General features: G+C 39.0%; 1 protein-coding gene across 3 annotated transcripts; it reads left to right on the forward strand.

Moving 5' to 3' along the window:
* The first annotated feature begins 2735 nt into the window (after positions 1 to 2735).
* On the forward strand, positions 2736 to 25819 carry hmox2b (heme oxygenase 2b). Of its 3 annotated transcripts, XM_028814294.2 has the most exons (7): positions 2736 to 2852; positions 9854 to 9978; positions 14517 to 14634; positions 19033 to 19524; positions 23314 to 23434; positions 23537 to 23701; positions 24519 to 25819. In XM_028814294.2, the coding sequence occupies exons 2-6, from the start codon at positions 9896 to 9898 to the stop codon at positions 23662 to 23664; spliced, it is 942 nt and encodes a 313-aa protein (XP_028670127.1). In that variant the 5' UTR covers positions 2736 to 2852; positions 9854 to 9895; the 3' UTR covers positions 23665 to 23701; positions 24519 to 25819. The 3 variants fall into 3 exon arrangements, with proteins under 3 accessions (XP_028670127.1, XP_028670125.1, XP_028670126.1); XM_028814292.2 differs by having other exon boundaries at positions 2737 to 2852; positions 23537 to 25819; XM_028814293.2 differs by having other exon boundaries at positions 2746 to 2852; positions 9858 to 9978; positions 23537 to 25819.
* Positions 25820 to 26402: the final 583 nt, after the last annotated feature.

The raw sequence follows: 26402 nt of genomic DNA on the forward strand, positions 1-26402 counted from the left end.
AAAATTAAAAAAAAACCACAATTATCCATATGACAAAACAAACTTCTAAGGGGGAAATGCAAATATGCAATTTGAAAACAAATGAAGCAAACGGTGTTATTTAATAATGACAAAAAGGATCTTACAAAATTAAACTACATACTACGAACTTTGGGGTAAAGACAGCCAAGTCAGCTTTAGTAGGCTCTTAATTGGTGCTGGGGCATTTTCTGTAACAGATGGATAAACGCTACTGAGGATATGAAAATGTTTAGACCTGCTATTACATGGAGTCCAATGGGAGACATAATGAGTTGGGGACCACAGGGCCTTCTGTTGAACAAAATGATAATCAACATATCATACTGTGGGTCAAGAAAGTCTTAGGATTCCATTTGGTAGTGTTGTATTAAGAAACGTTGAATAACAGTGTGAGGATAAATATTCTAATTGTCCAACAATTACAATTGCTTGGAATTTTATGAAGTTTGGTTGAGTAGGTAAGTGCACATTTATGGAAAGTTAAGGTCAGACTGGCCCTTTATTTCATACTTGTATTGTTTTGTACACCGAAATCTGCATTGTAGATGCAAGTCTGAAGGAGGATTCCCTGATATAGAAACTTTTTTGGTGTGTCACAGTGTCATCTGCACTGAAGCAAGTTCAACATAAACAATCAATGTAGCCTTTAAAGACATTAAATGTGGAATGCTTGGTGGCTCAGTGATTAGTAGTGTCTAGCAGAGACAAAGCTATAGATGAGTTTCAGAAGGCCTGGGTCTATCCTACTGATGGATTATTTTACCTCTGTGGGCGTATAGTGGGCTTTTTTCACATCCTTTGCTGTTGTGCATAATTGGTCACTATTGGCTTCTATTATATCATAAACTTTTTTTCTCTCCATTCTGCATGAACACATTAAATTAAATTTTCTTTTTTTTCTTGGCCACCACTACAAACTACACGGAAGTAACATATAAAAAAAAACATTACTTTTGGGTGGTGTAGCAACCCAGGCTGAATGATGGTCAACTCTCAGACTGATGTTTTATGAATGTTTATTACCATTTCCGCGACCTTGTTTCATAAACACACCATAAGAGCTATAAAGACAGACTACCAAATAAAAAGCATGTAACTTAACATAAACATTCGTAACTTTGATTTACAAATAACACAGAGAAATTAATACCTAGTTCACTTTTCAGCAAGGTACTTGTTTGTTAACCCCATATGTCGACATTTTCCTTTCCTTTTCCCGGCAGAAAACTGCACAAGCAATTATGTAAACCAAAGACACCCAATAACTTCTCAAAATAAAAGTGACGCAAACACTGTGATTCAAGCCTAAGTGATGCAAACGCTGTGATTTAAGCCTTGCTGAAGCATCATGTGTCCTTTACAGGTGGAGTATTCCTTTAAATTGCTTTGGTCGATGGATACAGATGATCACAAATTAGACACTCCGGGATGCTGAACTTTTAAGGACAGACAATAAGATTCCACAGTAGGGGGTCCCAACTATCACTGAAGGAGGGAAGTTTGGTTTTATTTTGTTGTATGTGGATATGTGAGAGTCAAGAGAGAGGTTGACTAAAAGGTGGGGTGGCTGTAGGCAAGTCTGGGGTGTCTAGGGAGACAGGTGTTCTGTGCATGTTAAATTAATGGTTTTTGATATACAGTATTCTTTTATTCATACTACTGTGGAAGTGATGATTTGATGGCAATAGTTTGTTTTTATTAAAAAAATTGTATGTGAAGTACTGTGTTCACTTAGTATAATTATTTATGCATTTTGTACTCTTTTTAAAGAGAATCCTGAAGGTATAACTCACCACAGATCTTATTAATAAAAGGGTATTTTAAAAGAGGTTTACTGTATTTGATTATTAAGGTGCATGAATTTTTCAGACTCAAACCGGCCCCAACTCGTGATAAACAAAGGTGGTAGCGGCGAACACTATTGTGAGACAGTGAATATCTGCTCCTACTGAGCAATTCCAGTTATTAAAATTCTTTTATATCTGTAGTACTAGGGTGTTGTACCGTGTTAGCCATTATGAATGTAGAGAAAAGCCAAGCAAGCCTGAAGACCTGAGTTGTCTCGAAAGATTGCATATTGTAATCTTTTTAGTTAGCCAATAAAAGGTGTCATTTTGCTTGGCTTTTCTCTAAAATTCTTTTAAAATGTAAACTTTGTTTTATATAAGAGTCAAAACACTAAACTTTGACAATTTAATTTATGACAGCGACCACCTCCACATACATACAAATTCACAAAAGTACCCTTTCAGTTGTGCCCATGCCTCCTACCGTATTTAGCACCAGATGCTCTGCCCACCTCTCGGGTCAGGGTCTATTTCAATAAAGCGCAGAGACATGTAAGCAGAATCAAAGTTGCAGCTAAGGTCTTCTTCAACATTGACGTGAGAAACAAACTCGTGACTAATCTTTCAGACATCTCGCTCTCTCTTTAAAGTGCGGAATGTCCGCTTCAACGGTTGAGTGGCAAGCGTGAGGCGGGAATGTATTCGTAGGCAGGGCGGCGGCACACACACAGCCCGCCTTAAATCGCCAAAAGGTTCCCACCTCCTAATGCGGAAGCACATCAGAGAGTAAGAATGCGATTGGATAATTAAAATGCATGGCGGGTCCTCTCCCTGGATATTGGCTAGCTGTGAAAAATGAGTGATGGGTGCCCCACCTATACTCGGATGCTGTCCTGGCTTCACACAGGTACATACCCGGGAGAGCCCGCCTCCCCTAATGAATAAGTAAGCAGCACACGGCAGTAGGCTGTTCGGGATAAAGCTGCAGCGAGTTTAGCATAGCCCGAGAACGAAGAAGAAAGAAGAGGTGCTTACGTTTCAAAGGTATGTCCCAGTTGATACCCATTTAACGATGCTTCTTTTGCTACAGCTGGAACTTACCTCACACTAGTTTTTTTTTTTTTATTTAGCGGAGACGTAACGGTTCTGGTGGTCGGTTCTAACAGCCCCCTTTGTTTTAGCGGATGAGTACATTGTTTTTCCAGGCCGCAATCGGAGCGCTTTAAATAGCTTTGTCCTGGTGGGGGCAGGGCGGTCAAGAATTGGGGGCGAAATATAGTAGTTGGACAAAAACAGATTAGTAGCCGTGCATTTAAAGAAGCGATGGCAAAAACAAGGGAGAAAAAACACGGATTTCATAACAATTCAAAAATAAGTTGACCAGCTTCTTCTTGCAAATTACGCCTCTGAAAAAAGCATTCGTTGCAAATTTACAACGGAAATGTTACCGTTTTAATCGTACCGAGCCCTCTTTTACTTTGATTGGTCTAATAATAATATGACAAAAATACCTCACTTTGAATTTAACGGTGGCGAATTAATCAGTTTGTAACGATACAACGATAGTTCCGGATTGATGCTGGATCATTTCTGCGTTTACCCCAAGCCAAACCCGTTGTTCTCATATTGTGATAGCGAATGCGATTGTTTACATAAAGTATGAGCAACACATTTTCGCTAAAGAAGCATGGCGTTGTTACAACGTTTGACAGAAGCACTAAGGGGCTAAGCAATCACGGCTTGTTCAGATTTACCAAATAGAAAATCGCTGACTATGGTCGCGTGTCGCACATCAAGTCAGGGCCGTTTTAAGACATTTGGAGGCCCTAAACACTTGAAAGATTTCGGTACCCCCCAATATATGAACTAAACTCGCTCTCAGTGGACGACACCGTGAACGGGATAACCGACATGACAAAGACAACGATCACGTGAGTCTTGATGGACCGTGCTGCAGTCACCACATTCAAATTTTATTGTATCCCCAAGATTTATATCATTAACGTCTGTTATACTATTTTATTATTTTTACTGTTGTGTGTGTGTGTAATTTTTATATTTACTGTGGGAACCCCTTTTCATGGAATTTAGCGCAGATGCACCATATGGTCCATTGTGAATCCGACAATGGAAATTTTCTGTGGTGCCCCCCTTCACTTGATGCACTAAGCACGTGCATATTTTGATTAACGGTTAATCTAACCCTGCTTCTAATACAGATTTTCCGCCTTTAGATAGATAGATAGATAGATAGATAGATAGATACTTTATTAATCCCAAGGGGAAAATTCACAAATAATTTATTCTCAATTGACCATTTCTCCCCCAAGGGTTTCAATTTGTTTTTTTCTAAAACCTTCTTTTCCCAATTCTTCTAATTTGTATAGTTGAAAAAAATTACCCCCAGGCTCATCTTTCTGACGTTTTATATGTAAACCTTAACTTGGATACATATAATAACAGCGTGTTACAATACTATGAAAATGGGACATCAGGCAAGCATAGCTTTTGCACTTCTTCTTCATGGTTTCAGTGAGTGAAAGGGGGAAAAAAAAAATGGATCCCTAGCTGACTTCATCAATAGACTACAAAGACCTTCAGAACACCAGCAAGTATATAAAGTACAGTATTTATTTAAGATGCCTTGGGAGCATGTCAAACAAGGTATTGTTCTTGCTCAGTTATCAAAGGTGACAAATCTTTTATAAACATGAATATACAGGAGCATCTTTAACATGTAGCTGGTACTATGCAAATTGTAGACAAGTTGTAGATTGTAGACAGGACAAGTTGTAGACAAACTGTAGACATACCTAAAGAGGTAAGTAAGGTAGGATGGACCAAACAAGAAGAATGAAGTGTATTCCTGGTACTGAGACTCAAGGTCAGAAGCAGCTTCCTAGAGAGGCACCTGCATACTTTAAAGAAGATAAGCACAAGTCAGCATAAAGTGCCTTTGTTATACTAAGAACAGTATAAGAGTATAAAATGGTAAAGAGTTATTAAAAGATTTTCTCCAGCAGTGACCTACAAGTAGGTTTGACTAAAGTAGATTTGTCATGTTCTCCCCGTGTTTTGTGTTTATTATGGTGTTTTCCTCCCACGTCCCTAACAAGGTTAGGTTGACTGCCAAAGCCAAACTGGCTGTACGTGAGGGAAGTGCACCTTTATCCTCGATCGGTCATCAATGGGTGACAGAGCTTTCAGCTCTATTGCACCCAGCCTTTGGAGCAACCTCCATAAATTGATTAGATGTAGCTTACCCAGTTTATTCTTTTGAAAGGAAGCTGAAAACTCATTTCATCAGGAAAGCATTTAACTTATTTGACCCTCTTGCAGTTTACCCTCTCTGTCCAGCTGCTCAGAATGATTTGCATTTGTATCACAAATTGTTATTTGTTCAGGGTTATTGTGTGTATGTATGTGTGTGTGTGTGTTTACTGTCAAATAATGCAAAGACGAAGCCCCTTTACGCTACGCCACGGTGTGTGGTTCGTTTATTTTACAGCCTGTAGGTCCGGAGTAATTACATTCATTGCATTCGTAGTCTGAGTCCCGACCTGAATTGTGTGGGTCGGGACTAATATATATATTCATAGCATGCGTAGTCTTAAAATACGATCTGATCTGCAAGGCAGGAACAAATCCTGGGCAGGGCGCCAGCCCACTGCAGGGCACACACACCCACACACTAAGCACACACTAGGGACAATTTAGGATCGCTAGTGCACCTGACCTGCATGTCTTTGGACTGTGGGAGAAAATCCAGGCAGAAGCGGGGAGAGCATGCAAACTCCATGCAGGGAGGACCTGGGAAGCAAACCCAGGTCTCTTTACTGCGAGGCACCAGCGCTACCCACTGCGCCACTGTGCCACCCCAGCATAGGCAAGGTGCTATGTAATTAAAGTGGATTGTTGTTATCATGATTTCTGTGTGGGTTTTCCCTCCCTAGTTAAACAATTGACTACTGTAAATTGGCCCCATGTGTGTGGATGTGTGTTTGTGACCCCCAACAGTGGACTGGCACTTCTATGTTGGGATGTCTGGACAGGCAGCTGAAAAACCACAACCCTGAATTGGATTAAATAGGTTTGAGAATCTTATTTTACATTACTATCAAAATGATAAAATGTCTTGCCATTTTAGACCCCACTTGTGACCACTATCATTTGGATGTTTACAGTATGATCTTGAGATCAGTATGTTGAAGTGCTGAAAACTCTTGATCAATCCAGAGTGCCTAAGAACAGTAAACATTTTAAGATTTCTGCAAGTAAACCTGAATAACCTACTTTATCGAGCCAACATCTGCAGCCCAACCCCATTATAAAACAGGATTTCACTTGTTTTGTTTTCACTGTATCTTTCAGTTTACCTCATTTAACCAAGAGCTGACTGTATTGTAACAACACTTGTAAATAGTGCTTACCTCCAGCAGCAATCCAAGTAAGAAATCAGTCTTGAAATCGGGGATCAAAGAGTAACCTGTTAGATGACAATAGTGCCTCTTTTCAGAACATGTCATCTGCTACCCTTCCTTGGTAATTGCCATGTTTTTACTTGATATTTTGTGTCTGCAGTTTATTTCTCCCTCTGATAACAGAAAGAAATTGATTTAAACTGCACACTGGAAAAAGAAGCCGAATAAGTAGGTTTGATACTGAACTCATGTAATATATATACAGTAAGTACAGTTGTACTTGAAAGTTTGTGAACCCTTCAGAATTTTCTATATTTCTGCATAAATATGACCTAAAATACTCAAGTCCTAAAAGTAGATAAAGAGAAACCAGTTAAACAAATGAGACAAAAATATTATACTTGGTCATTTATTTATTGAGGAAAATGATCGAATATTACATATTTGTGACTGGCAAAAGTATGTGAACCTTTGCTTTCAGTATCTGGTGTGACCCCCCTTTGCAGCAATAACTGCAACTAAACGTTTCCGGTAACTGTTGATCAGTGCTGCACACCGGCGTGGAGGAATTTTAGCTCATTCCTCCATACAGAACAGCTTCAACTCTGGGATGTTGGTGGATTTCCTCACATTAACTGATCGCTTCAGGTCCTTCCACAACATTTCGATTGGATTAAGGTCAGGACTTTGACTTGGCCATTCCAAAACATTAACTTTGTTGTTCTTTAACCATTCTTTGGTAGAACGACTTGTGTGCTTAGGGTCGTTGTCTTGCTGCATGACCCACCTTCTCATCAGATTCAGTTCATGGACCGATGTCCTGACATTTTCCTTTAGAATTCTCTGATATAATTCAGAATTCATTGTTACATCAATGAAGGCAAGCCGTCTTGGCCCAGATGCAGCAAAACAGGCCCAAACCATGATACTACCACCACTATGTTTCACAGATGGGATAAGGTTCTTATGCTGGAATGCAGTGTTCTCCTTTCTCCAAACATAACGCTTTTCATTTAAACCAAAAAGTTCTATTTTGGTCTCATCCGTCCACAAAACATTCTTCCAATAGCCTTCTGGTTTGTCCACGTGATCTTTAGCAAACTGCAGACGAGCAGCAATGTTTTTTTTGGAGAGCAGTGGCTTTCTCCTTGCAACTCTGCCATGCACACCATTGTTGTTCAGTGTTCTCCTGATGGTGGACTCATGAACAATAACATTAGCCAATGTGAGAGACGCCTTCAGTTGCTTAGAAGTTATCCTGGGGTCCTTTGTGACCTCGCCGACTATTACACGCCTTGCTCTTGGAGTGATTTTTGTTGGTCGACCACCCCTGGGGAGGGTAACAACGGTCTTGAATTTCCTCCATTGGTACACAATCTGTCTGACTGTGGATTGCTGGAGTCCAAACTCTTTAGAGAGGTTTTGTAACCTTTTCCAGTCTGATGAGCATCAACAACTCTTTTTCTGAGGTCCTCAGAAATCTCCTTTGTTCATGCCATGATACACTTCCACAAACGTGTTGTATAGAACAGACTTTGACAGATCCCTGTTCTTTAAATAACACAGGGTGCCCACTCACACCTGATTGTCATCCCATTGATTGAAAACACCTGACTCTAAGTTCACCTTCAAACTAACTGCTAATCCTAGAGGTTCACATACTTTTTTGCCACTCACAAATATGTAATACTTGGTCATTTATTTATTGAGGAAAATGATCAAGTATAATATTTTTGTCTCATTTGTTCAGCTGGCTTCTCTTTATCTACTTTTAGGACTTGCATGAAAATCTGATGAGAAATATAGAAAATTCTAAAGGGTTCACAAACTTTCAAGCACAACTGTATATTAGATGTGAGTTTGATGTTAAACATGTATTATGCTAATAAATCCACACTTTTTTTTTTTTTCTCTCTCTCTCGTTTGTCCAGTCAAGGGTTGTGAGGAAGTAGTGCTTCTGATACCAGTCCTGAATGGGGAGGCAGTCTGTCACCAGTCACACACACACACACACACACTGATAAGCAAAATTTGGCAGGCACTGCAGCATAATGGTTAAGGCTTTGGACTTCAAACCTTGCAGTTGTGGGTTCAAAGGCCACTGGTACTGTGTGGCCATAAGCAAGTAACTTCAATTCCTGTACTACAAATGTGGGAAAAATAAAAAAAGAAAAGTAATCATTTGTACCTTTTATGTTGCCATAGATAACCTTAGATAAAGGTGTTGGTCAAATAAGAAGTAAATAATAATAGTAATAAATTTCCCACTTGAGACAAATAAAGATTCTGTGTGTGGGCCCATGATACATGGTCATCCAAAAGCCTATGTGCTGGCGTGACCTTCTAAAAGCTATGGAGATGCATTAAGTCAACCCTGACCCTCTGTAGTAGGAACAAAAAGAGAAAGTGAGTGAGAGAGCTGGGTTGGGAGCTGATGTGGCAGTGCTTGGTGCAGTCATTGAAATTCACTAAGACAGTTAACCATTTGTGCGTTTGTGAGTTTTCAGCTTTGCATATGCACACAATGTCAGCCTCCAGATGTTTACTTGGTTCGTTTTGTTTTGTTTTTTTTAGTTTTTTAATCGAATTACCACTAATCATTTTAAATATTCTGGTATGTGCACATTAGTAATGTTTTCCCCCGGCAGCTACATTTGTAGTAGCCTGGTTTATTTATGCCCAAATGTGGTTTTATCTGCATGGTAACAGAATCAACAACAGTAGCCTGCTCACTGCCTGCATTTGTAGTAGTACCTCGATGCCAATTAGCTATTGCAGCAGCAGCAGCAGCGGAAAAAGTCAATTTTAGCTTAGTTTATATGCGGTAGTCTTTGAGTGGTATGGGTCAGGGAAGAGTGATGAAAGGAAGAGGACTATTACAAAGTGGTGGCTTTACAATGTGTAAATTAAGAAATAAAGAAAAGTCTAGAAAGATAAAGGAAGATGGAAAATTAATTCCTCTTTAAGAGAGAAGAGTTAAGGTCAGATAAAAATGTTTCTTTATATATAATACACTACCGTGGCTGTTCGTTTGTCTGTCCAGGATTTTAAATCACCTGTAGCTCGCAAACCATTTGAACTATTGACCTGAAAGTTGGTACTCCTATACTACGTGACCTCTACTGTCCACTTTCGGAGTGATGATCGACCTCCAAGGTTATTCCTTTTTTTATTTTTATTTTATTGTAGAATCAACTCTCGGCAGCGGCCATGTGGCGCATGTGTATAGGCGCCATTCTCATCCCTACCACTTTCGCCATCACTTGCCCTACCTCTTCATATCTAAAATCATTCTAGAGGCAGATTGAACACTTAAGTGCCAGCTTAAGTGAGAAATTAAAGAAAACGTAGTAAGTAATTGCAATACAAACACTGACTTAATCAGTTTTAACGTGAAAAGATGCCGACGGAAGAAGAGAAGCGGTCCGCTAGAGTGGAGAAAAGAAGAACTGCTCAGGAAGCAGCAAGCGCATCAGCCTCTGAGCAAACAAATGCTAAACGTACGTAAGAATGTCAAGTCAAGGTATAACGTGCAGTGCGCATTTACTGGTGTAATATATTTGGACAGAAAGTTAGAGATGGGGTACTGATCAGCTAAACTTTTTTTTTTCTCTTTTTGTCAAGACAGAGCAAAAACATTAAAGACAAGAATCTCATTCAGAAAGCATGTCTGCTGAGGACCTAAAAGATATTCCAAATGGGGACAGCATTCCCTATGATGAAAATGAGGAAGAAGATGAAGGTGTCGGGTAAGAGAAATTTTAACCCTTCAACCGCCGGAACCAGCTATAGTCGCTTCCCAATACAGTTTGCCAGCACTGTGTAGCCGAGTATATTCGGCAACATACATTCATTGAACTCCGCAAACGGCTATAGTCGCTTCCCAGTGCAGTGCTGATCAGTCTGTGCCATACATTCGTTGAGCAGCCAGCTCATGACCACTGGCACCCCCTGCAGCATCACTTTCCCTGGGATTCAGCCACTGCAGTAAACTAGTATGCTGGCATCAGCATCTGCCTCTGTGCTTGCGTGCAGCCAGTTCAAGCACAGTCGGCTTGGTGATTTACTGAATTTCATCAACAGCATCAGTTGCACCTTGTACGTATTGTTCCAGTAGTGTTTCTAATAGTTTTTATAGTACATTGGCAGTGTTTAAAATGATCAGTGTTGCAGTAATTGTGATGCTCTTTGCATGAAAAAAATATGTGATCCATTGACATTTAATTTTTCTTGGTAAATTGTGACCTTTCCTTTAAAGAGGTCTCGATGTGTGCTCAATAATCCAGGTAAGGAAATTCCAGAAAGTTGATTCAGTTCATCTGGACATAGTTCTTTTCCAGGGAGATACACAACATCACTCATCCAAGTGACTTCCTCATCCAGATGAACTGAATCCACTTTCTAGAGTTTACTTAAAAAGTGCAGCAAACAAGTATTTGCCGTCCGGGAGTGCATTAACTCCCAAATATGTGGCAGTTTAGGGGTTAAGAAACATGCAGCAAGAAATAAAATTTTAAATCGTATATAGAACTTGTTTGCTGCAACCCACATTAATGCCAAAACTCCTGGAACCCATAAATATGACTCCATGCACTTTTCTGTTGCATGTAATTTGGGATTTGAACTATTAAAACACAAAACCACCAACATGAGATTTTTTTTTTTTACAGTAGGAATCCCATGTAATTAGGGATTGCTCTTTTTCCAATTTAAAATGTAAGCTGCTGCTGTTAAAACAAGCTTGCTGTCCAAACTCAAACGATGTCCGTTTTAACTGAAAGGGACAGAATAAAAGGGTCTGGATTCATTAAAATAGCTTTTCTTGCCATTTGTCTAATTACACAGGATGACTCCTCCGATTCGTTTTTCTCAGTTCATTACTCCACTTACTCCACTTGCTTTAACATAAAGGATAATATTCCAATCACCTCTCGCTCTGTGGCAGAACAAGCCTTAGACTTACTGCTCTGTTTACACTACAGGAAGTTTCCTGCAAAACAAAAAGCACACACTGGCTCAGCTACCATAATACCTTGTGTAAAGGAGCACTACAACTAAATTGCTGTTAACGCTTAGAAAGCAGGGGTTGAAAAAATGGGATTTTGTGTTCATTTAGTGGTTTAGTAAAAATCGGCCAGTTTAGGTTGGCTGGCCGATCAATCGGAGCATCCCTACATGTCATGCAAAGGAAATGTTTCTTAACAGTACATATAGTGGAACATTAAATGTAGTGAAATAGCTTCTTTGCTAAAATACAGAAAACTTTTAAATGCGTATGTAAAGCTTTAAATACAAACTTACAACAATAATGTTAAATGCATAGTAATGTTATTTTTATGGGCTATTCAAGCACCACCCTTGAGGCAGCAGAGACCAATATTATGCCTTTGTACAACTGTGAAAACACAAAAATCAGTTGGCCAAGAGAGATCTGTATATAAGAAGATACACATGTTGAGTAGACAGATCAACGGCATGGGATATGCGGATCTCACTACCTCGTGCTCTTACTTCATCTCACCTGCTGCAGTGCAAAAGTGGAGCAGATCTTTCTCTCTTGTGCTCCAGGATGTAGCAGTGTAAAAGAGAAAGAACATGCTGGCATAATTGGCAATGGCCAAGAGTGTAAGAGGCCTTTCCCATTCCATATGGGGAAAAAAAAAAGAATATTGCACCATTTTGCATTGTTCTCCTTTTTATATTATGCCAGTTTGATTAAAGTTGCATACTGGCCGTGTCTACCTATATGGGTTTTCTCCCACACCCTTGTGGTGTGCACATTAGCTTGACTGATAGATCTAAAAATTGCCCAGGTAGGAGTGAAGGTGCAACCGTGCATTTGTCCCATCCAGAATTGTTCGTGTTTCACATCTGATGCTACTACAGTAGAACAACTATAGCTCTTGTAATGGAGAGCAGCAGTTTCAGGAAAGTGATGGATGTTTTGGTTGTGGAACATTTAAAAGAATGGCTATTAAAACACCCAGCTTAACCATTGCAAAATATATGTTAATAGATGGTCAAGACTTAAATTACACATTTGCATGCAACTCTTGGGTAAATTTAGTTTGTGCAAAGATGTATAAATAAATGCACTGTGTGAATTTGTTTTCAAGAAATGTATTCAATTAAGCCATTTTCAGAATCCACTTAATTGGCACTTTATGGACACTTTATTTGTGTCTCTCCCACCACTTTACTACCTAATAGCTAATGTGTGGTGAATGTACTGGAGCATTAATGGTTGTTATTGCTTGGTGGATGCTGTACGGGAGGGGGTGGTTTTGGTGGTTGAAGTAGCTCCCCACGATCTTTGAGTAGCCTGAAAAGTTCCATATAAATGTAATTAATTAAAGTGATAAAGGTAACAGAGGGCCCAAAGCAAGAGCATCAAACCCTTAGTGGAGCTCCCATGCATTTTTTTTGCCATCATCTGTATACTAATGCATTTCAAAGATTTCACATTTTGTGTCCTCAACACCACCATGTGAAGTCCACTGGGAGCCTCTTCAACCCACCACCACCACCGATAGTCATGACCAGGATGAACTGAGCAGATGAGGACAAACGCATCAAGCAAGGGGATCCTGAAACAGTGCTCGGTGCCTTTATTAAAAAAACAAGTGTCCAAAACGTGCAGTGCAAAGTTCCTAAATAACTAATCCATTAAAAAGTGAGTTATGGAGGTTAAAATGATCAAATAAATAATCCAATAAAATAAGGTTAAAACACAGCAGGAAACTATCCTTAAAAACCATGAGCCCAGGTGCAGTCCTTAAAAACTGACCTCTCCTTGACTTAACCCAACACGGGCTCTTGCAGCCAAGGAGGTGCCTAATCTTCAGTGCTACTCCTAGGCTTGGACCCCCTGTAACCCTCTCTGGCTCCAGGCAGAGCATCCCATCAAGCCTCTGACTCCCGCTACCAGGCTTGTATATCCCTGTGATCCATGGCACCACTCACAGAACGCCTCTAAGCATTTCTGCCACTCTGACTCCCAGGTCACTCAGCTGGAGTGGCCATCAGCCCCCAAGTGCCGTTCGCAAAGCTCTGAGGGACTTCCTGCTTTCTCCGCCTTTCATCTGCTCACTTGCAGTGGATCTCTCCCTCGCTCCTGGCTTTTCTCTGTCTCCATCTTTTAACCCCCTTTCACTTCTCTTTCCGATTGGCCGTTTCCTTTTCCCCTTTTTTTTTTTTTCCTTCCCTTTCTTGTGCCAGCTCATTCTTAAAAGCCTCTGTAGGCGGAGCATCTCATTAGCACACCGCAGAAACCTAATGAAGCAATTGAGACAGACCAGATGTACACATGCAAGTGCGTCTCATCCCGATTACTCCACTAACTGCGCACACCCATGGAGAATGAGCTGGACAATTACTTATTTATTTATTGAAAAAGGCCATTTTACTAAGCCACAAACCCGCTATACCACATCCCCCCGCCCCTTTAAGTCTCCAGTTGCATGGCAAGTCTCCACCCTTCATCCAACCCAGTGCAACTGGTAGCCCAGGTCCATGGCTTGGCCCTGCCTCTGCACTAAAATGACTAATAAATAATAAAAGCACTAAAGCAACCCAAGCCCCCTTGTAAAAACAGGAGATTAAAGAAGAATAACTCTAAAATGACAATAAAAAAATCTATCCATCCATCGAGTATCCAACCTGCTATATCCTAACTACAGGGTCACGGGGGGTCTGCTGGAGCCAATCAATAAAAAAATGATTCAATAAGTGTACATTAAAAAGTTAAGTCCTTCAAATGTCCTCTTCAGGCTTGAGGTCATGGGTTCTTTAAAAAGTTAGACACCTATCCCACTTGCTGCTGTCTCTAGTTCTTCAGTCCCCATTGCCAGTTCATCCCACCGCTGCCACCAAATGTGATAGTGCAGGTCCACCCCACACTACTGGGTCCCACCGAGAGCCTCTTCAACCCGCTGATAGTCATGACTGGGATGAGCTGAGCAGATGAGGACAAACACATAAAGCTCCATGCCTCAACAGAAATACCTGCAATAACACACCCTGCCCTTGGCAGAGCAGGAATTTGAATGAGGCTTGCCTCGTAGTATTCACTCTTCAACATACCAGATTTGTGGCCACTCATTAAATGACAAATCTGTATTCCTTTTAATTTAAAAATCTGATTCCTCAAAAAATGACTGAATTTTGAGATTCCCCACAGGAGGTTTTTATAAATGGCTAACTTGTACAGTACATAATATTCGACATTTTAATAAAACAGGAAAAAATTTGAATGGTTATGCTAAACAAATATTCTGTTTTTAATCAGCCCCACAGATCTGTCTGAGCTGTTGAAAGAAGGGACAAAAGAATCTCATGACAAGGCAGAAAATACTCAGTTTGTGAAGGAATTCCTTAAGGGTCGTATCCGAAAGGAGCTTTTTAAGGTGAGTTCTTGGTTTTTTTGATTTTATACTAATCCTTTGAAATGGTAAGTAATGTGTAAAGATTAGATAGTGTGTAACTCCTGTATGCTATGCTGGATAACATTGACTGTTTTAGTTTCAATTTGAGCTGCTGATTAATTTCCATTAATGCATGTGATTAATATGTTAGATTTCTGTGATTTTAAATTTTTTAACACATCCCCTAAATGTGTTAATTTAAATCTGGTCAATTTGACTGTCTTTCACACTTAATGAAGCAGTGCCAAATGAATCTAAGTCTATTGATAGTAGTATGGGTTACTGGCACTTGATTGTTTCCCGTGTTATTTATTAATAATGAACTTCATTCATACCAGTAGAGTTGCCACACCTTCCTTATAATACGGGTATTGGAACATAAAATGCTGCATACCATATTGAATCTGTAAGGGACACTATTTGACCCATATTTTCATACACATCATTTCAGATGTTCAAAGTGCAGAGAATAACATAAGAACAATTGCAACCAAACCATTTAAACAGGGTGAGCCAAAATGAAGTACCACATTTCTCAAGGTCATTGGGTGAGGTAGACGCAGCCAAGTGGGTTGGGGTGGGGGGTCCTTTGATAGGCGATCCCTTGTAGTTTTCAGTCACCAACATGCCTTGGTACGGTGCGCACTATGCTTTCCCTGTCAAAGTGTTCTTCAAAAACAATGAATCCATCATCAGTACACAACCCGCCTTCTGAATGCACTTCAGCTTTCCTCCTAAAGGTGACGTCCCAAATTGGAAAACAAATCTTTAGTGGGTGGCTAAATTTAGACAGACAGGTACAACATTGAACAGAAAATCTCCGGGCCATCCTCGGACTGTACAAACGCCAGAAAACATCCAAGCTGTAAGGGCATCAATTTTGCAGTCTCCTAGACGTTCAGCGCGCAAACCTGTACCTGCCTTAGGCATTTCCAACACGTCTTTGAGGAGGATTTTGCATGAGGACCTTAATTTCCATCAATACAAAATGATGGTAGAGCAGGAACTCACTGAGAGAAGACTGGGAGAGCCGTAGAGAGTTGTGTACAAACATTCTGCAAACCATTCATCGAGATGACGTCGTCATGTGCAGCGATGAGGCACATTTCCATTTCCAGCGTTCACTATTGGGCTGAAACCAACCCTTGTGAACTTCATCAGAAAACCCTGCACAGTGAACGCGTTATAGTTTGGTGCACAGAATGGCATTATAGGCCGTTACTTTTTGAGGAGGGTGGAGCAACGGTCACCGTCACTTTAGAAAGTTAAATTGAAATGGTGGAGAACTTTTTGCAGCCCCAAATGGAAGAAATGGATGTGGTGGAAACCTGGTGTCAACAGGATGGAGCAACAGCTCATATGGCACAGACATCCATGCAAGTTTTATGGGAGAAGTTTCTGGGGAAGCTGATCTCCCTGCGCAGCGATGTCCGGTGGCCTTCACATTCGCCTGATCTCACTCCGTGCGATTTCTTCTTGTGGGGCTCTCTCAAGTCGAAGGTATACATACACCGACCTCAAAACCTTGAAGCCCTCAAGGACGCTATTTGTCACGAAATTGCCACTATTCCCCTTGAAATGGCTGGATGAGTCATGCAAGCATTCAGAAATCGCCTCGAAGAGTGTATCGCTAATGATAGCCACCACCTTGAAGACATCATTTTTAAAATGGAGTGAAAAAAATCTATTTTGTATATCATTTCTTGTGTTGTAATGAAATTTATTTTATCTTGCAGCGATGTTGTAGAATAAACGTTTGAAATGTGGTACTTCTTTTTGTCTCACCCTGTACAAGCAGGATGAATTACTTTCATTTTTATGTTGCACTACTGCATTTCACATTGGTGTCATCCTTGCCATTATGTTGTGTTCAAATATATATTTTTTTTGTTCTTTATTTCACGTTATACAATTAAATAGGAATTTGTTAGTATTAGGAATTTGTTTAGTTTTCAAATACCCCTTGGGGTCAGAGCGCAGGATCAGCCATTGTACAGCGCCCCTGGAGCAATTACAGGTTAAGGGTCTTGCTCAAGGGCCCAGCAGAGTAGGATCTCTTTTGGCAATGACGGGGATTTGAACCGGCAACTTTCTGGATACCAACGCAGATCCTTAACCTCAGAGCCACCACTCTGCCCCTCAAATTGACTGCATTAAAAAAAAAAAGGCCTAAAACATTCTACATACAGTGATGTCTGCCAATGCAAATCTGCCTATGAAACATAAGAGGCTGTCAAGGTGTATGTCTGAGTGGGAGATAAAATGTCAATGGGTCATCCCTGTCCCCGGTGACAACTGCTTTCTATTAAGCTCTTTTGTTCACAGAGGGATATCTGACCTGAAGTAGTACTGTGCAGGTGCTACCCATATATGAGTAGAAAACTGAATGGAACTGCTCGACTTCTTATACCTCACTCTCACATCCCCTACAGCAAACATGTTTTGTTGTTGTTTAATTGTATGCTACCTGCTATAGCCTTCATTAGCCTATATTGTACTGTAACCAATAAAAATAGGCAATAATCATTGCAAATTGATTATGCTAAAATTTGTCGATTTGGGCTGAAGGTTAAGAGGCTAATTTTATATTTCCATTTCCATTTATTTGCTTAGCAGACACTTATCCAAAGTGACTTACAAAAGGAGGTCAACATAGTCGAGTAACATCAGTTTTGAAAAAGTGCAGCAGGACAGGTTACAAAGGATTGATCTTCACAAGTGAAGAGTTTTTTAAAGCTAGCATAACAAAAAAAAACATTGCTTAACAATATAGCAGGTATCCATAGTCCAAAGAAAAACATGATTTGACAGATATTCACAGAATAGTAGGGTTTTATCTCGCTTCTTAAACACATAACAGTTTGGATATAGGTGGGCAGCTTTCCCCACCAAATAGGAGCGGAGCTACATATGAAAAGAGTCTGGATTGAGATTTGATACCACACAGTCACCAGACATTGTACACTGGCAGATCCGAGGTGTCGAGAAGAAGCATAGCATCTTACCAGCGTCTGCATACAGAGGGGAGGAGTGACATGCGTCTGCTCAGTTGAATATAAGACAGGCCACTGTATTTTGTACCATCTGCAGTATCTTGATGGCACATGCAGTACATTGCAGTAATCCAGACATGTCAAGACCAAAGGCTGGACCAGAGGTTGTATAGCATACTTGATCAGATAAGGTCTGATTTTGCAGATGTTATACAGATTCATAAATGATACATTATATGACAGTGTCTGATATCTAACCTTTAAATAAACATATCAGATACATATTTAGATTTTTTTTTTCCAGACTATCCTTTGCAATATAAAAGCCTAATCTATTCCCATTCTCAATCTAATTGATGATTCATCCTCTCCAGGTAACAGCAGTGGAGTAGACTTGTGTGTATCATGCAGTTAAGCACAATCTGAGCTATAACAGTGCAGATTGTACACAAAAGCTGAACCATGATTGTGTTTCTGTTTTTTAACATCTAATTGTTTGTGTCATTTTTGGTGCTTTTGGAATGTTGATTTGCAACACTGTAGTTCAGACCATCTATATTGGTTTCCCAAATATAGCAACCTCCGGGTGGTGTTGGGGTGTTTGGTGGTCGTCAGGTATTGCTTCTGTTACACAAAACTATTTAATTGAACTAATTTTAATATGCACAAGCAAATGATTATTAAAACTGTTTAGTAGTAGAAATTATTCAGTTATTTTTGCTTTATAGAAAAATATTAACATGATAAATTGTGATAAACATATACTTAATTTTAATTAATGCTTTAATCTTGCAATCATTTTATTATCAAACAGCAGCTCTACTTTCAATACATGAAACAGTAATCAAAAGCAAAGCTTGGTTGTGCTTGTCATTTGATTCTTCATTTAAAAGTTGGCTTTTTTTTTTTTTTATATATATATATATATATATATATATATATATAAGTGTTCTTATTACTGAGTTAGTAATGCTAACTTTTATTGTTTATACAAACGGATCATTTCTTGGATCAATGTGATGTAAGCACAATATGCAGTTTAAAATTCCCAATTTGCAGTTCCCCCAACCATTTGTTTCATAGTAAGTTATCTAACCAGCAGTAAAGATTTTCTAAAATGTTTTATGTTAGCACAGAAATGTTATATTCAGCTCCACTTAAGTTTCTCATATCAAATTGTGATTTTGAAGAGGTTAAAATGATCAAATATTGTACTTAACTGTATTTTGAAATAAAAATGACTTAAAGTCAGACTACAACCAATGTAACGAAGATTAAATGGTAAAGGAGGAACATGCTTATTACATTGCAATAGACAACATTGTAAAGGTAGAAAATATCACACAGTCTGAATTCTTACAAACATTGTTTTCCTTTTTGTAACCAGCTTGCAGCAGTGGCATTATATTACACCTATTCTGCACTGGAAGAGGAGATGGATCGAAACAAAGATCATGCCCTGTTTTCCCCCCTGTACTTTCCCCTTGAGCTTCACCGTCGAGATGCTCTGATCCGTGATCTGGAGTTTTTTTTTGGAAAAGAATGGCAGGATCTGGTAAAGTGCTCAGAAGCTACAAGCAAGTATGTCGAACGTATTCATGAGATAGGGCATGATGAACCTGAACTTCTGGTAGCCCACGCGTATACCCGTTACATGGGAGATCTTTCTGGTGGCCAGATCCTGAAGAAGGTGGCCCAGCGTGCTATGAAGCTTCCCAGCACTGGGGAGGGAATCCACTTCTATGTTTTTGACAACATTACCAATCATAAGGAATTCAAGCAGCTCTATCGTGCAAGGATGAACACACTGGATCTTGACCAGGAGCTTAAGGACAGAATTGTGAAAGAAGCAAACCTTGCTTTCCAGTTCAACATGCAGGTATTGTATGCATTAGAGCAGAAGTTTCCAATCTCAGTCCAGGGGTCACCCAGTAACTACAGGTAATTTGCTTCAACCAGTTTCATAAGTCATGTGAAAATCCAAAATATTTTCAAGAATCGGACATGTGGACATGTGAAGAGTTTGATCTTCATTTTTAAGTTAATATCTGTAGGTGAAGGCCATGTAATTGAAATGAAAAACAATGAACATTTGCAATATTTTATTCTACGAAAAAGATTATTGTAGATTCTGATATTTTGCCTGTAGTGTTTGTGGATTTCACTTTCACCAAATAACAAATCTTTTATTTCTTGCGGATACGCCTCTTCATTTGGAAGAAACACTACATTTCCCCGATGGCAACACTAATTAGACGATCTACAAGTCTTTGACTTAGTTTGATCTCTTTTCGCTGTTCCTTTATTTCACCGAGTAATAATTTCCGTTTGTTTGCGTTAATGCAATCTTTATTATCATTTTTTTGAGACTTTAAAATTTTAGTACTTTCATCAACTCAAACCTGCTCTGCATGTGTATTGCGCCAACGTTTCTTTGCGACGTTCTACTTTGTCATCTACTCTTTGTCTTTTATTTCCGGCCCCGGGCTTGGTTAAGTCTCTTGGCACAAAATCTCGTCTCGCACGTGAAAGTATCTGTCTGAAAAAGTCTCGTCTCATCCCAGGATTTTTTTTATCATAGAAATATATATATAATCTATTATCTTATAAATAAACGTCTACGCATGGAAGTGTGTGTGTCTGTTTGGCCCGGAAGTGAGAGGTGGAGTCAGGGTAAGGGCTCCACCTCCGAGGATACACAAGTGAATCCAGCACATCATCAAAGCAAAACCTCCAAAGAAAGAGTCACTCACTTAGCAGTAATACAGAAGCGTGGCGAGCACATCAGCAAAACGGTATCCCTTTTACTTTTCCTTTCTCCGCTAATACACAAGCGATGCGAGCACATTGGCAACACGAAACCTCTTAGGCGAGAGATGGCCAAAATAGTTTCTTTTAAATACCTGACATCTCTGTGTGTGTGTGTGTATGTATATATATATGTGTGTGTGTATATGTATGTGTGTATATATATATATATATATATATATATATATATATATATATATAATATATATATATATATATATATATATATATAATATATATCTTCTCTAAACTTAGCCTTTTCTTGTTACACCTTTGTTGTTTTCTATACTAAAGGATGCTTTACTTCACCTTCAGTTTGTGCAAAATGTACAGCGTTGTATATTCAGTAAAGCTTGTTGCATTACATACAACTTGGCATGTTAAGGCATGATTTAAAACCATGTGCCCTCCATGCCTTACTTTCGGCAAGGCAGGTCACTTACTGAGACAACTTGTAGTCAGAGAGACAAGAAATAGTTAGAATATACCAACTCAATTCAGCTTGTGGGGGTTACAAGAACCTCTCCTAGACTGTTCTTATTTTATAGACAAACATTTAACCTGACTAAGCAAATACTTCTATCTACTTGATATAACCTAAATAACTAGCAAATGGCTCTTACAGATGGTATTGTCCCCTCAAGTTGGCATGTCCTCAAACTGTCTAGCAGTCTCTGACCTTAATGGAGAGAGTTTTCTCCATTCCTTCATGCACAGTTCTTTCAGCTATATGATGTGTGAAGGGTGTCTTGCATGGACAGTCCATTTCAAATCCCACCACAGCATTTTGATGGGATTCAGATCTGGGCTTTGATTGTAGCCATTCCAGAACTCACTCTTTCTTTTCAGCCATTCATTGGTGGAGTTACTGGTATGTTTAATCTCATTGTTGTGTAGTAAGGTCAACTTTCGGTTGAGCTTCACTTTTTAAAAGATGGTCTCGCTTTATCTTCAAGCAACCTCTGGTACAATGAAGACTTCATAGTGGATTTTGTAATGGTGAGCTGCCCAGGACCTGATGTAGCATAGCAGCCCCAGACCAGAACGTTTCCACGACTATGCTTTACAGGAAGTATCTGGTTCTTCTGGTCAAATGCATTTTTTGGTTTTCGCCAAACATGCCTTCTAGTACCAAATAGCTTGCTCGCACCATGTGTGCAGAGCACGTTGTTCCAGGAGTCCTTTTTAAATCCCTTCCCAGACTCCTAGGCATCTATAACTTTTTCTGAAGGCTTCCGAGAGCTCTTTTGGTCCTGGCATGGTGACAACACACACTTCAACAAAGAGCAAGTTAAACTAAATGTCTAAGGTTTAAATAAAACCTGTAAAATGATGTTTGAATCATTTACACCCGATTCTAATTGTAGGTATTGGAGATCATGATAAATGTACAGGTGTACTTTTTCTGCATGTAAATTTCACTCTTTATGTTTATTTAAATTATATAATGGACTACAAAATGTAAATGGGGCATGAGGTTTATTTTTAAATCATCTTTATGTATAGATACCATTTTAAATGAAGTTCAGATTAAGTCCACATTTGTTAAAAATGGGGTCTACTTCATATGACTGCAAGTGAGTGATGTTACCTTTTGTTAATCTTGTTTAAATAGCTTAAAGTCTTAAGAAATATGTGTATTTTTGCCATAGGTTTAAGTTCTTGACTCTTGTCATTTTTCTATTTTCTTATACAAATATAGATAGATATAGAGTATAGATCTATAACTTACACAAACAGCATATTTTTCCCTTAGGATTTTTGTTTCTAATGTAAAACAATGTGGCATTAAACTAAACTAATTCTGAGTTTCAGTGCTTTCAAATAAAAACATTGGAGAGCAAGGTTTCAGTAAAGGATTTGTTATTCCGTTAAATCGGAGAATTAGTCAAGAAATTGAATGTGCGGTGTTTACAAGGCAAAGTCTGGGAGCTTCAGTGCTAAGCAGTACAAAATTGAACAGCCTGAAATATGAGGTGAGACACAAAAATTACCGGATTGGTAAAAAGAAATATTTATTTATTAATGAATTATAGTATTCTAAACATTGTCACCTTCTATATAGTCACCCTCCCGAACTCTACAACGTTCCATATGTATCTTTCATTGATTGAAACAGTGCTGGAAGTCTTCCTGCTTGAGGCTCTTCAACAGGCTTCCCATTTCTGTCTTCACTTCATCCATTGAAGAAAAATGTATTCCCTTCAGGTCACTTTTGATTTTCAGGAAGAAGTAAAAATCACAGGGAGCAAAATCAGGTGAACAGGGAGGATGATCAAAGACAGAAATGTTTTTGTCAGTCAAAAACTGCTTTACAAAAAAAGCAGTGCGATCATTTTAAACCATCTGATTCACCGTTTTGATGTTTTCATCCGTCCGAGACAAGCATGGCCAACCTGGGCGTTGAACATCTTCCACATTTTCTTGTCCTTCCTTGAAACGTTAGTGCCACTCAGAAACTTGTGTGCGAGACAAACTGTTATCACCCTTACACTGTTTTTATCATTTCAGAAGTTTCTGTGGCCGTTTTGTTCAATTTTGCAAGAAATTTGATGTCGATTTGCTGTTCGTTTTTTTTTGTTTTCACCCAACATTATAGCGGCAACTGGTGTAGCGATTGTTGCGCAAATACTGACTGGGCTCTTCACAGGATATACCGAGCCAGTCTGCGGTTTGAGAGGGCGTGTAGGAGGGGATATAGTTCTATGATTCACGTCCGGTCGACCTCCAGACAGTTTTCCAGGAAAGCCCCAAGCCCAGTCCGGTTATTTTTGTGTCTTACCTCGTATTGTGAATGTATTTCTAGGTACTGTATATATGGTAGCATACAAACTAATCTGGAACTCTGCACTGTTTGCAGGTCTTTGAAGAGCTGGATAAAATTGGGCAGAGTATAAAGGATGAGGTTCTGGATGGTGGTCTGCCAGTGTATGAAGGAAAAGGAGACATACGTAAATGTCCATACTATGCAGCCAAATTGGGTAAGTATGTGTCCACATGTTAAAATGTGCGTGACTGAAGACTTGATAGCAAATCGGTATACAAGGTGGTAGACAGTCACGTCCTTATTTTCTATTTTGCAGCTGCTGGAGGAGGTTCCTCCTATGCATGCCACATGGCAATGGCCCTGCTGCGCCGCCCATCGGGGCAGATCATCATGGCTGCATGTGTAGCCACAATTGCTGGTATGTTTGCATGGTACTTCATTTGAACGAGAGGATCACTAAAGGCATCCTTGATGAAAACAGGTGGGCAACAGTAAACGGAGGTCCTCTGTCATGACCAAGAGCCTTCTTCACTTCTTGCCAAAGAGAGGGGCAGCTGTTGAAGAGAAGATGGCACAACAGGATGTGCTTCATTCCCTGAAATAGACGTCACAGTTCACTCTTTATTGCGTTCATAAGTTTGTAATTACTTGCTAGCTTTTGTAGAGCTACCAGAAGTTTTTGTAGGTGTGTTTTTTTTTTTTTGTGTTTATTTCTTTAAAATGGCATCCCTAGAATTACAGGTACACGTTTTTTCATCTACCCATGTTCTACCATAACTATTCATACAGATACTGCTTCAGACAAAAACAGCTTAAGTGTTTTTAATTTGGGTAAACTCAATTTGATGTTTAAGCTTACTTTGTAAAATAATCCTGTCCTATTTTTCTGTTCTGTTTAATGGACATACTTGCATTTACATCTCTATTTAACTAAAGCATCACTTGAGTTGAACATGTGACTTACCAGTCAGAGTCAGTGCAAGGAAGTAGTACCGGGTTTAGTTTGTGCATGGCACAAAATCAGAAAAAATGTTATTGTATGCAATTAGCAACAGTTTCTCTGTGCAGAGTGCTAGGCAGCGCTTGCCGAGTCTTTAGTTGTTTTCAGCTACTGATATTTGCTAACACTAATTAGTGTGTGATTTAGTCTAAAAATTGATTACATTTTACAATTATGCAAACTGTTACTAAGACACATTTGAAAGTTGTGTAAAACAAGTTCAGCTGGTGTTTTGTTTTCTGTCATGGTGAAAACACAATTGCTTAAATTGCACTGATTGGTTTCTACTTTAATTTAGATGATGAAGATATCAGACAAACAGTGCGGCAGAAAAATGAGGATGCCTTAGGTTTTTTTTTGTGGTCAAACTCATTACAGTTTCACATAACCAGTTTTTAAGGTGAGATACTTTGACAATTATACATGAGCCAGATGAGTATGTTCTCAATCTGAAGCAATATATGTATCTTGTATAATGTTTATTCTCAAAAAATGCAACTTCCATTTTCACCAGTTTTAGAAAAATTTGAAACAAAATGTTCAAGATCTCCTGTTTCTTACTGTTATTTCCACTCCTTATGTTAACTGTCACGATTAATTCCAGAATTTGAAATACGCATATCATAAGTATACCTGTTATCATAGTACCTGAGCAGGTACTTTTGTATGGCAGATCTAATGAATGTTTAGTCTGGGAATGAGTGCAATACCCAGTCCACCCAGTAGTAAGAACAGACACTGCAAACGGTTCCGTGAAGTGAGAGGCAGGCCTGTTTGTTCTTGACGTGTTGCTACATTTTGCACATTTTAACCAAAGCTGCCGCATGTCTTTTTTTGTTTGTTTAATATGAAACAATTATAGAACATATTATTATAGATATTCCACTTTCATGCATTTGTGTAAAAGTATTAGTACTCTGGGCAGTGCTTTTAAATACAGTTTTCAGGCTGTTTGCTGCAGCGCCCCATAATTAACACAACACACTATAACCTACTGCCGTTTCATATTTGACTGATATTTGTAAAGAAAACCTTATAAGGCCTGCTTAGCCTGCGTTGCACTACAGTATAGTTCTGTGACATGAATGCTTTGACTTATGCAATGTTAACAAGTTCATGGTATCCATTGTGTTAAGAAGTTGTTAACGATTCGCCAAATTCTCTGCTTAATTCTGAATGAGTTCTGATTGACACAAACTTGAAGATGAGTATAGATAATTATTATACAGGAGTATGATAGAATTTATAACCCAACTTGTATTATGCAATAAGTTGCTGTATCCTATTCTTGCTCTTTGTCATTTGAGTGATGCAAATAACAAGAGAAAAAAATATATATACTGTAACTGCCTTTACTGTAAAAATAAGAAATGGTCTTTAGCATCCTAAAGAGAATGTACATGATATGGCATCAACAAATGGACAGCACACAAACGTGAGCTGGCGCTGACTCTGTCTTGCTAAAGTTTCTGACAAAAACTGAATTTCTTTGAGGTTAACTTCTGGGGAAAAATATGCTTTGTGCTCCAGCTTTCTGTGTTTACTTTAGACAAGAGTATGGAAATGAGAGGAACTACAATAAAGATGCATCTCTCTGCACACCTTTGTCAGTGTTGTGTCTGATTTGAGGTATGATTGGCCTTAAGTTAACGTAAATGAAGTCTTGTGTCCAAATTTCAGTGGATACACAAATAGGTCAAAATGGTCAAAAACTAAAGGTAGTTCTCAGTACAAACATTTTATATTCAGCACCTTTTGATGGTGAATGCCCTCATAATGAGCTTAATGATATACATTGCTATGTAAAAGTTTGGGTACCCGTCTTGAGGTTGCATGATAATTTGCGCTGTCCTCATAAGAGAGGATCACAGCAATATGCCATTTTTTTTTTTTTTTTTTACAAGAGAAATGTAGACACGGGCATGTTTATCGGACCAAAATTCTCAGTGTTGCATTATTGAGTTGTATGAAATAAAATATAAAAAAATAGGATGTGCAAAAGTTTGGGCATCCTTTTAATTGCATTACTGTATATACAGTATACTCTCGTATAAATTGGGTCTTGAAACCCAAATAATCAATAATAAAATCAGACCCCAACTTATACGCCCGTTCAAAAATGCGACACTTAATTGTTTTTTTTTTTTTTTTTTTTAACATCTTCTTGCCTCCTCCAATCTCG

The sequence above is a fragment of the Erpetoichthys calabaricus genome, chromosome 11, assembly GCF_900747795.2.
Source record: "Erpetoichthys calabaricus chromosome 11, fErpCal1.3, whole genome shotgun sequence".
Classification (NCBI taxonomy): domain Eukaryota; kingdom Metazoa; phylum Chordata; class Cladistia; order Polypteriformes; family Polypteridae; genus Erpetoichthys; species Erpetoichthys calabaricus.

Excerpts from the sequence above, each read along its gene's own strand:
- hmox2b (XM_028814294.2), top strand. The coding sequence starts at position 9,896 with ATGTCTGCTGAGGACCTAAAAGATATTCCAAATGGGGACAGCATTCCC. Across the intron at positions 19,525-23,313 it reads CTTTCCAGTTCAACATGCAG|GTCTTTGAAGAGCTGGATAA; the intron begins GTATTGTATGCA and ends CACTGTTTGCAG. Across the intron at positions 23,435-23,536 it reads ATACTATGCAGCCAAATTGG|CTGCTGGAGGAGGTTCCTCC; the intron begins GTAAGTATGTGT and ends TCTATTTTGCAG.